Source organism: Crassostrea angulata, chromosome 8 (genome assembly GCF_025612915.1).
Source record: "Crassostrea angulata isolate pt1a10 chromosome 8, ASM2561291v2, whole genome shotgun sequence".
Lineage (NCBI taxonomy): Eukaryota > Metazoa > Mollusca > Bivalvia > Ostreida > Ostreidae > Magallana > Magallana angulata.
In genome coordinates this window covers 8,496,225-8,508,431 of record NC_069118.1, presented here as the reverse complement: position 1 = coordinate 8,508,431, position 12,207 = coordinate 8,496,225, and the positions used below count along the sequence as shown (strand labels likewise).

Below are 12,207 nucleotides of genomic sequence, written 5' to 3'. Positions count from 1 at the left end.
CAGTGTGTTTTGAGCAGTATCCATACGTGCCAGTTAGATACTGACATCGCCGAATGGTATAAAATGAGAAATACTGTTTGTCTCCCCTTACTATTAAGTTGGTCTAAACTTAAGAAAACAAAAAAAAACGATATTATAAATCAGATTCTGCCTCTTGGAGCGACGAGGGCATCATTGATATGAAAAAATACAGTCATTTCATACAAATTTACAGGCCAAATTTTAGTATTTTTTTTCCAAATTAGTTAAAAACGGAAATAAGCGATTTGATTAAAAAATCATACAAAAAAATTGAGTCGGGGGTAAACGCTAGGGTTTGTCAGGAAAGTGGGAACAAACCATTTTTTTCTTATGCCTTAGCTACTGGCCTTCTCAGGTAGCCATGCATTAATTAATTTGTTAAAACGTGTGTCAAACAGCAGAATCCACCTTACTGGGTGGAGAAGTAGTTGCCTTACCAACTCGGTATTTTTTGGAAGGAATGAATGTACTGTGGTACATGATCAAAGCTCCAAATTCTTTGCAATGAGGTGCATATTCACGTAAACGTACGTATGAAAGATTGCCAACGTACCAACGAATAAATTCAATATGTACATGTAGTACGAAATGTTTTGACTACCTGCATCACAGCTGTTGTCAATCAACAAGTATCCTGTTTCTAATGAACACACACCAGATCTACACAGTCCAGTAAATTTAGTTCAATGCATTGCAACTCTTGGGTACACGTATTACCAAAGGTAAACATAGTAAAACTCTAATAGTCTGTCACACTGCGCACCGGTAACACTGCGGTGGTAAATGTAACTATATCACAAACTGTTAAAACTATAATAATCTGTGAGAATAATTGTAAATATTAATCTATGTAATGCAATGTCGTAATTTACTTATTTGATAAAAAAAGTTTATAATTCACAGTATATGTATTTCAGTGTCGTACCTTTGTCCCACAACGAACAGTTGGTATACATATCGATGTACATGTTAGTGATTGAGCATCCCTATTGATATGGTGTACATATTGGAGATTTCTTAAATACTCTACCGATATGAATCACAACTTGATGTAACATGAACATATATGTTTTCCGTTTCCCTATATCATTCATTTTCACTTCACATTGATTAGGACAGGTGGATTCTGTAATACCCTATAAAAAAATTTCCATTAAGTTATACATTTCAATTTTAAAGAATAGCAATGTATTAATAACTGTAGGTACTAGTATTCGATCTGTTTCTTTTATCTCCGATAAATCACAAAAGGCTTTCCGTTATTATTACATCATCGCGTAATGAAAGTGTGTTTCTCAGCTGTTTATATTTATGTTTTGTTTGTTTGTGTGAAAAAGTAGCTTTGATTCAATTTCAATAAAGATTTTGATTACTGGTACATACTAAATTGTCGTAAATTATATCTTTAAATATTACACATAATTCATATGCGGTATTTCGTCTAAACTATCGTGCGTAATTTTTTTAAATACAGTTAAGAAATATACTTGTCATGTAAAATTCATATCGTTGATTTTAAAATGATTTAAAATCATGAAACTCTATTCATATTTCAGTACTTTGATTTGATGGATATAGTCTTTTATCTGCAACGGAGTTGCAAACAAAGAAGATGGGTGAATAAGGCGTTTGAACTGGCTATATGGGGATAGATAAGATACTATAAAATTAAAATATGAACAAATCTCATAATTTCTTTCTAAATTATTAAAAACAATGTATATTTACCATAAAATTGATTTATAACTTTTAAATATGTTAAATATTTAGAATAGATTGATTTAAACTGAAGTATGCGTGCCAAACCTCCAAAAAGTGTCATTTTTAGAACGTCAATGCCTTTTCTCTTATAGAGTGGGTCTGGGCTCCACATTTTTGTCAAAGGCTATATAAAGTTTAAAGGAAATCAAACTGATTTCCATCAACAAAACATGGAGAGATGACCCACTTTACTTTAATCCCAACAATTGAACGTTTTATAAAAAGTCCGTAAATTCCTGATTGAAGTTGCATTTAGCATTTAACAATGGAGTTAAAAGTGTTGTGACTGAAATGGTTCAGAGGTTAGAGCACCAGACATAAGGTAACATTTTAGAGCTAGGGTTTTTAGGTTGTGGGTTCGATACCACCAACATTTTATAATTTTATTTTTTTTATTCGTTTCTTAAAATATTCAAAACTGAATAGAATTAGAAATTGTGCTTTTGTAAACTTGAAATAAAACATCATGTAGTACATTTGGTTGAAAAAAAAAATAATCTAAAATTGTTTTTACGACAAAACCAAACAGGCATTTGCGCTATCTTGTTCTTCCCATTTTCTTTCATTATGCGATGATGTGCGTTACTCACTTTGTAGGTACAAGAAGTTAGTTTACCTGTATGAGACTACAAAATAATGATTCCCGGGTCTTAGGTTAACAGAAATCCAAGTAAGAGAAAACAAATTTAAAATTCAAAAGTTGCTATTTATTATTTTAAGAAAGCATTTATCATAATAGAAAAATAAGCAACTAACAGTACGGTTCATCGGTACACGTCCAAGGGAGCTAGCAATAATTCACAGAAGGGCTATTGAATATATGGTACAGTGCCGTTTTTATGTAGAAAATATCAACAAATTGCTTTCTTCGTAATATATAAGCACTGAAGGATATATACCTCTGATTAAAATGTACGCTTAACCTCACCAAAATTAGCATACACGTAAAATAATTCAGGATTTTTAAATGCCTATAGGTAATATCGTACGGAACCTATTTGAAATGGGTCTATTGAAATAGAGGGAAGAAACATTAAAATCGACTTTATTCTGTTTGTAGATCAGTTGGTGCGTTACCTGAGTCATATTTTTTGCGTTATTTTTATTTCTGGAAGAAATCGAATAAAGCTTTCAAGTTGCATATTTAATATAACAAAGCAGTCAAATAAAAAAAACTGACAATAACAAGCCGTCAATCATCTAAAAAAATCCATTAAACGAAATACAAATTCAAAGCAGATCAACACGGACCTTCGAAAAGATAGAGCTAGGAGCAGATGCCTAGGAGGAGTAAGAATCCTATGCTGACCGGTCATACCCGCCGTACGCCCAATGTCAAGTCCCTAAAACTGTCATTATCGGGAAAAATGTCGTAACCTGGGGAAATTATTATGATCGGGAAAAACGGAGAAAAATCCGAGGACAATTCGGTATTCAATCAATAGTCGAAAGTAGAGCAATCACGGACCTCTGGAAAACATCAAATAAAAATATTTTTAAAAAAAATTACAGACCTCATACTACGCTTACATAAACAGGTTAACTTAAAAAAGAATATTTAAAAAAAAAAGGTAACGCTATTCTTCAATGATTGAATCGATATAACTGATATTTTAATTCAACTAGCTCCAAATGTCGATTTAACTAGTGCCCTGCAGAGTTTTAAATTATTAATAACAATGAATTGCTTCTCTTCGGTAACCATGAATGATTATATTGTTGCATTGCATTGCAATCGAGAAATCAATACAAAAATGCAGTTCAATATTTTGAGTTGAGTATTTGTGTCTTATATACTAACTGACATTGGCTGACAAGGTTTTCCCAAGTCTCGACGAGATATTGTCAAACGAAATGGCGGAATCACCCAGCACAATGACACTTGACTACGATATGTTTAGTATTTTAAGAGATAATGTGGACCCAATCAAAGTTGCTGTTGAGCTTCAAAGCGAAATTTTTCTGGAAAAGGATATGTTTTATCAATGGCGAGATTTTAGCTCGAAAAAGAGAATTTGGAAACGGATTATTGAGTACGTCACTGCTTATCTTACTCCTCAGGAGTTCTTGAGTGTCCTATTTAAATCAGGATATAACTGTGTTGCTTTGCAGTTGTCAAGAAAACTTTGTAAACAGCTTGTTGGACCTAGAACAACTGAAGTTGATGATTCGTGTAATGAAATATTCTATGCTTTGAAAACAAAAGCATATAATAAAACATTAGAGCACCCCCAAATAGACGCTCTTTTGGAATCATTCCAAAGGTTTGGAGAATACAAAAGAAATATGAGGGATGCTAATAAACTAGCTTATGTTTTATGTGCTGGTCTTGATACGATTATTATGTCATTTACAGAATCCTTGCCAGATCATCCTTGGTTTAAAAAGTTAAAAACGGTAAATCTTTCTACAACAAATACGAACTTATTTAATGTTGCTTATCAATCTAGACTTGCTATTGCGAGTGCCGTCAGGGGAGAAATAGAGGATTCTAATAATTATCTATCGGCTGCCTTAATGGAATCATTGGGAATATCTGATAGTTCAATCATAACAAATATGTATTATTTTGCAGCTTACATTAAGGGGTGTGAGTTTGAAAGAAATCCGACATCCGCTATCAAGGATGAAATTTTAAAATTCATCGATTTGGGGCTTCAAACCCTAGTGACACAAAAAGTCGAGGTCCAAGAGTTTTGGCGAAAAATGTTTTTGCAACGTAAAATTTATTGTTATTTAGGATTGTCAAACAAGGCATGTCCTATATCTAAATTTGAAAAGGACAGAGATGATTTGGAGGAAGCTAGCAAATTATTAGCAGAGATATACCCAATAAGGGAGGGTATGGATGACCGAAGGAAACAATTATTTTTGGTAGCAGATGCACGCTATCATGAACTTCAAGAGCATAAGCATACTGAATTAGCTCTTACATATTTAAATCACGCAATATCATTTGACCCTGAAATGAAATTTGGTGATACTCGTTACATAAAACAGTATAAATCAGAACTTCAAGATTTTATGATGATATGTGACGAAATCAAACCATCACATGAAAAGCAAACGCAATCGCTAAAGGAAAGACACGTTGATTTGAGATTGACAATTAAATATATTGATTTACATCCTGATATTTGCAAGGTAAGAAAAATGTACAAGTCTGCTTAAATGCTTGTTTAATAATGTTTAAGCTTTTCGGTCACTTGAGTCACTCAGGGTAAACTTCCCAGATGTAACAATTTTTCAAATATCCTCTTTTGCACTTCTGCACTTCTAAAAGAAAAAGTGGTCTTATACACAGCAAAATGTGCCACATACGTTTCAAATATGTTGAGATCATCATAAGTTTAATTCATGTGCATCATATGTGAACCATGCGTGATTTTCCAACACATGTTAAACATGTGGGTGTAAACGCATGTATCCATACACACAGGTGTAACATGTTAATTTTTCCAAATGTAACACATACGTTATTCACGTTATACATGCATTATTCATGTGTGGTTTTTGTGTTTTACATACGTTATTTAACACATGTGATATATGATGAAAAGCCTTGCTAATGTCCCTGTTTATTGGTTTAAACTTTACTGTAATATATGTAGTCATAAATAAATAAAGCTGTTTTATCAACAGAATCCGCGTGCCTTCTTAAAAATAATTTGATAACGAATTTAGATTTGAGCCGGTATCGGCTTTGGTTTTGTTGTTGACAAATTAAAGTACACCGTACGTCACATTTTTACGTCATGGACTTGGGAGATCGAACTGCATGATGAATTTAGCAGAGGTATTATTTTATTTACTTGCATTAGAAATTCATACCGTAAAATTACCGATGGCAAAATAGGAAAGCTACAACATGTAGCACGGAGCTGCAACTGTGTTCTTCGGGGAAATTCGGGTTAAAATTAATAACGATAAAAAGTGATATTTCCTCAGAGAGCTACTACTCGGCTGTCATCTCGTTTATTTATTTTAGAAGAATCAATACAAATGGAAGCCCATAAAACATAAGTCGATCTTTAAAAATTAAAAAGAACGAAAGTAGCGAAAAACTAGAGTAAAGCCAATGGAAAGCAACAAGAAGGTCTTCTATTACAGCTAAGTAAAATGATTAATGGGATGTGTATATAAAGTTAAGTCTATGGAAAGCAGTTCGAGTTAACAATACATTTATATACAGAAATGTATGGAGTCGCGTTATTGTCATCATAGTTATTATTTCTGTAAATGTATGTGTATTATAACAATAATCCATTTGTCTGTTGTAGCTTTGTACTAAAAAAGTATGGAAACAAGTCGGCTAACTTGAACCAGAACAATTCTTAAATTGTTGCATGACATCTGTTTTTTAGTTGGTATGTGTACAATAAGTTCAAAAATGTAAACATTCATATCTGTATGCATGAATGTCATCATATAATTTTGCTAATGCTATAATATATAATACGAATGTACTGAAATTGCAACTCATTTAGATATATTTACCTATTCATCTATTGTATGTATTATATTTTGTATGAAATGGATATAATACACAGGTTTCAAAGATCCATGTTTAAGTAGCCTGAAGATTTTGTAATGATTGATCCAGGATCTAAATTTTCTTCTTGAGTTCAAAGACAGTTGCTAATTTATTGACATATTAAAGTTAACATCGGAGGAAGAGGGGGGGGGGGGTTGTCGCAGTAAAGATTGTTCGTAAATATACATTAAAAAGTGAACTATCAAGGAGTGTTGTTCCCCTCCACCTTTTGGGGGATAATGTGAAACTATGTATGCATGTAGGTGTACATGTGCTTTAGAATTTCATATCACCAAAATGATTCAAGCTTATTGGCATCAAATTATATTTACTCTTTACGTTGTTTTTCGCTTATATGTATAAATTATATTTTTTTGTTTGGTGTATTTCAAAACTTTGATGAAAGTAAAAAAGTTTTTATTGACATTTTAGAAAGAAGCATTGTCATGGGTAAACATTTAAAAGTAAGAAGTTGGAGTTTGACAGAAATCAGAATGAATATACTAAAGCTAAAAAGCACTATATTTGGTATGGTCAAATATCTGCCTCTATTTTAACCAATTCTAATCAAATAATTGTACAGAAGATGTCTATCAATTTAATCTTGATTTTAGTCATCATTGCTTATTTTCTGTTAATTTATGACGTCACCTAAATGACTAAGTTCTCGCAATTTTGCAAACAAATGTACAAATGTAATTTTTTTTTCATTCGGATGTAAAGAGCGCAGGTCTGCTCAAGTACGATTTTAACATATGTTTTTCTTCATATACTCAGTAATTGTACACATCATAATAAAAAATGGTACTTGAGCAAGCCTGCGCTCGATGCTTCCTAGTCGAAAAATCCTCGGAAAACACCCATATTTTACAACAATCTTCAGGACGTCATTTCTACATTATGACGTCACTGTGGCGATAACCTTTCACACAATTATTTCCGATTTCAACTATTTCTACTTTATTTTAAGGCTTTTGTAAAAGGGGGCGAAAATGCATAATACCGCACATAGACCTTTATTTTGTCAAATAAATACTTGTGATTGACTTTTTTAATTTTGTCTCTCTCTCTCTCTCTCTCTCTCTCTCTCTCTCTCTCTCTCTCTCTCTCTCTCTCTCTGTCTGTCTGTCTCTCTCTCTCTCTCTCTCTCTCTCTCTCTCTCTCTCTCTCTCTCTCTCTCTCTCTCTCTCTTTCTCTCTGTTTCTCTCTCTATAAAATTATTAACAATGAAATGAGGATGAAAGACTTTCATTTTTTTTTCAAGTTGTATTTGCAATAAAATCTACATGAATCCTGTTATTCTTGAACAAAGAAGCAGCTCAGGCATTTGTTAATCTAACCTTATCAAACAATAGACTTTGGCGTCAAATTCTTTGTTTTCTTTTTTTTTCAGAAACTAATAAAGCACAGAAGAATGACAACATTGTAAATGTAAATGTCATCGTTTAAAGAGATTAAACTCATTTCTAATATCGACACTGTTTTTCTTTTATCTTTTCTTTTAGATTAACAGGTAGTTGGAAATGCAAAAATTAATAGAATGTTTCAAAAGATCCACTGACGTTACTAAGTAATCAATTGAAGTGATTTAAGGAGCAAAATGAAGTGTTTCAAGAATGAACTTTAAAAATTGAAAATATTCAAGTTATTTAATTTTAAGCAATATACATCTGATATATATGTATAACACATGAAAAACATATGTTTGATCCAAATGCGTCAAACGTATGACATGTATTACGTATGTCTAACACGCGTGACATACATTTCACATATGTTCACTAACGTATGTTGAACATGTGATACTTAAAGCACGTTATACCTACGACATTAACGTATGTTTAACATATGATACTTTAATTACGTTAAAGGTATATGAGGTCACAAACGTATCACACATGTTTAACGTATGTGATACATATGTGACACATTTTGCTGTGTAGGTGAGTTTCTTGCTGTAAGATGACATCTAAATAACTTTATTTTATAATTTAACTTGTAAAAATGGATTAGAATTATCAATATTTTTCTGACACCGAAGAGAAACTGACTGAATGTTCAGATAGCTTTAGAATTGCTTATTTTTAAATTCTTTAAACCTGAGGCTAGGGTCCTGGTTGCTGAAGCGTGGTCTGTTGGTCATAGATTATATATTATGTAAGCATTTCTTGCCCTACTGTTCTACTGTAAAGATTAATTCCCATTAAGAGGAGACTATAAAATCCTCTAACCATGTTAAGAAATCAGATTAGCCCTTAGAACAACACTTCAGTGTCTCGATGTGGGGGGGGGGGGTTAAAAATGAGAAAGGTAAGGAAATAGGGCAAGATTTCTATCTGTCCCCAGGGATTGTGGTGGTAATTTGTTACTTTTCAGGCATCTTGTAAAACTATTTTGATAAATGTATATAAATGTAATAGTATATCTTTACATTCATAGGTTTTGAAAAGCAATTGTGATGTAGATTACCGGGAGCTGATAAATACAGTTAGAATAGTCGGTTTTGATTTATACATTGGAAACAGGGACGACCAAGACTTAAAAACCCATTTTAAGGAAGATTTCTATTTGACATTTCTCAGGCACCAAGATTTGATAATGCCTGATGTTGGTGTTAAAGAACTTCGTCGCAGATTGTTAAAGTTTCTGAAACAAAACCCATTACATGAAATGAACGAACATTTTGGTGACTTTGTTAAACGGTCATGCCATTGTCATCTGTCTCATGGATCGGAATTCATGACTTACTTGGAAGAGAAAATGTGTTGGCAGGTTATTCTTCAAATGGTGGAAAAAGAAACTTTTTGTGGTGCTGTAGAAGTATGGGGAATTGCTCGTCTATGTAATATCCCGTTATCAGTGCTCTCTTTTAGACAAGACAGAACATCTGTGCAGAAAGTATCCTTTAATTTCTGTCGTGAGAGTTTGACAAACCATGTTCTGTATGTCGGTCACGTCTTTCACGAAACCCATAAGTTCTTCCCTTTAAGAAAAGGCAAGAGCTTTTTTGAAGAGTCTTTGCAATTTTTATATATATATATATATATATATATATATATATATATATATATATATATATATATATATATATATATATATATATATATATATATATATATATATATTTGAGCAACAATTTAAAAAAATATACATTTCTTAACATTAAGTAATATCTATACTTATTTTTATTCCAATTAGAATTCCAATTTTAAATTGCAACATGTTTTGCTTATTAAATTTCTGTGTTTGTCCGCAAAATTTGGGTACAATTATTGTTAACCATGTTCTACTGAGGCTACATTTGCAATTTTATAGCACCCATGCAATAAGAACAAGATGAAACAAATGATGATATTGTTATACTTCAATTTATCTTTTTAACGTACACAATTTTGAAAACAATAACAAGTCATTATAAATGAAAATAATATACGTATACATTTATTGGTGTAATTAAAATATTTGTTTAAATAGTTTCAGCTGACACTGTACATCATCTTTATATTAACCCGCTGCAGGAAGAAAATAAAACTGGTAAAGTGTTGACCTTTGTACAATCCTATAAGTTTAATGTGCTCTTTGAATATATACTAGTACATGTACATTATGCAAAACTGTTAAAAAAAATAATCGTGTGTGTCTACATTTACTAGTTTCTACAATAATGTTTTAAAAGAACAAAATATAGAAACATCTTCTACATATTGAAGAAAATAGCGCACATATTAACTAACTTTTTTATAGAAAGACTATATATGCCACATCAATTACTGTAGATTCCTTATTTTACGCAAGTACTTAATTCCGCAATTCAATGCCGAAATTTTATCATCGTCCCATGTAGTTTACACATGTCCGAAAAATTAAAATCGAGATTTGAAAATTTGAGAGAGGGGCTTCGCGCGATTTTACGCGGATATTAATTTCTGGCGTTTGATTAGGAATTTACAGTAATGATAAAAACCAAGCATAATTAAAATCAATCTTCTTTTGTTTCAGAAATTGAATTATTGTTTGATATGGTTTCAAGGAAACTTCCACAAGGAACACTTCTTTTTATGTTTTGTGATGAGCTAGGAATAGAGTACACTGAATCCAAAATAACGGAGAGATCACGTGACAGTGAAAGTTACTTTCTTGCCATGTTTAAGTGGTACACAAAATATCCAAACATTGACCATAACAGTAAACTTCGTGACATTTTATCAAACCTTCAGCGACAAGATATCATTGAATCTTTAACAGACTTCAAGAAAATTAGTTTTCAGGAATTTCAAATACACAACCCAGAATTGTTGATTACAGACAAAGATATATGTTTTGTCTGTGAACACCTCGTACATGATTTTCGACATTTGGTCAGATATCTCGGATTGCCTCAAAATGAATTAAGTTCCATAGAAGTTAATAACTCCAGTGATGTGAGAAAAACAATATATAAGTGTTTAAGAAAAGTTAATGAAGACTATTCTTTAACTCGAATTTATTTATGTAACGGAATTGAATATGCTAGTGAAAATAGATCATTGATTAAAGAGCTTAATGAAAGATGGAAGAAAGCTTAACATATTATTTTCAATAGGGATTTTCAAAATTGTGTATGCATATGATTACATGTATTATTATACCTATAGAAATACTCATTTATTAAAGCCAACCTATGTGATGTTTGTTACTCCTTGTGAATGACATTGAAAAACACACAATTGTTAACATAATTAAAACAACGATCAATATTTTCTAATTCCAAATTCCAAAGAACTGTCATTTTCTATTGAACTTTAAGTTATACTTTGAAAACAATCACGGATTCATCGTCATTGTATGGTTGTATGGAAAGTGCTAATCGAAAATGCGTTTGATTGTGATAACCGGCTATACCTCTACTGGCTTTGAAAACCTCCTGTCCGTATAAAAATCCCCTATATCTTTCCCCGTCACCCCCTGTGTTTTCCCTGTCATCCCCCGTACACAGCCCTGTACACCCTGTAATCCCCCGTCAGCCACTGTACACATCCCCTGTGTGCCACTGTAAGCCCCTGTCAACCCCTGTACGCCCCTGTCATCTCCTGTAAGCCAATTAATGTATCTCCATGTACATGCCCCTGACACCCCAGGTAAGGGGTTTGACTGTTTATTACAGCCTTTTCTGTCTTTTACTTTAATATTTTTTTTTCTTAATTCAATTATTTAACTCTCATGTGTTATAGTTTGAGATCAATTGTTGCACTCAACAGAGCGCCGACTCACAAGATACACTGTTATACTAATTTAAAATCTATAATGTTTTCATTAATAATTTATTGATACTTTAATAATTATACTTACAACTAAAGGCTTGAGATTCACCGGGTGGAAAATCTCAGGTGAGGGCGGGGATTATTTTCGGTAGGTGTGAAAGCCTTCATGGCATTTAGTCCTTTAGCGGTTGGGAACATCACTACTCCGTAATATTGAGGAATAGATGTAAGAAATACTGTCAAAGATTAAGCGCAGCATATGGTGTTTATTATTTGATTTTGTGTATCTAAACAAATATTGGCACACTGAAACATGTTAATCAGTCAGAATGTAGAATATGTACATGTTTAAGCAGCCATGTTATGATAAAGTACGCCTTTCTTTTTTTTAACAAATCCCTGATTATACTTTTATTAATTTTCCGTGAAGAACAAAATAAAGCTTCAACAGCATATACGTTTGTCTAAGAAATAAATTTAGTATGTTTGTTGAATATGTGTCTGAGCGGCTTATTGAACCCTTTAATTAAATTTTAACTGCATGATGATTAACTCTCATAGACAATCTTATAATTTGTTTAAATCTAATTTTCATTTCCCTTTTTACATCAAAGTTGAATATATCAAAAATACGGTTATTAATTGCCAGTG

At 32.2% G+C, this 12,207-nt stretch overlaps 2 protein-coding genes across 2 annotated transcripts in view; one reads left to right on the top strand and one right to left on the bottom strand.

The window, feature by feature from the left end:
• Positions 1-2,868, bottom strand: part of LOC128159242 (prion-like-(Q/N-rich) domain-bearing protein 25) — a 31,667-nt gene extending 28,799 nt beyond the window's left edge. The window contains exon 1 of the mRNA XM_052822307.1: positions 2,860-2,868. Coding sequence (XP_052678267.1) covers positions 2,860-2,868 — 9 coding nt within the window. The remainder of the gene's footprint in view (positions 1-2,859) is intronic.
• A 1,173-nt stretch (positions 2,869-4,041) lies between these two features.
• On the top strand, positions 4,042-9,331 carry LOC128159240 (uncharacterized; the record flags this gene model as incomplete). Its single annotated transcript, XM_052822303.1, has 3 exons — positions 4,042-4,179; positions 4,358-4,926; positions 8,756-9,331. Coding segments are annotated over exons 2-3 (1,014 nt in total), but the record flags the coding sequence as incomplete, so codon positions are not given.
• Between the last annotated feature and the right edge of the window lie 2,876 nt (positions 9,332-12,207).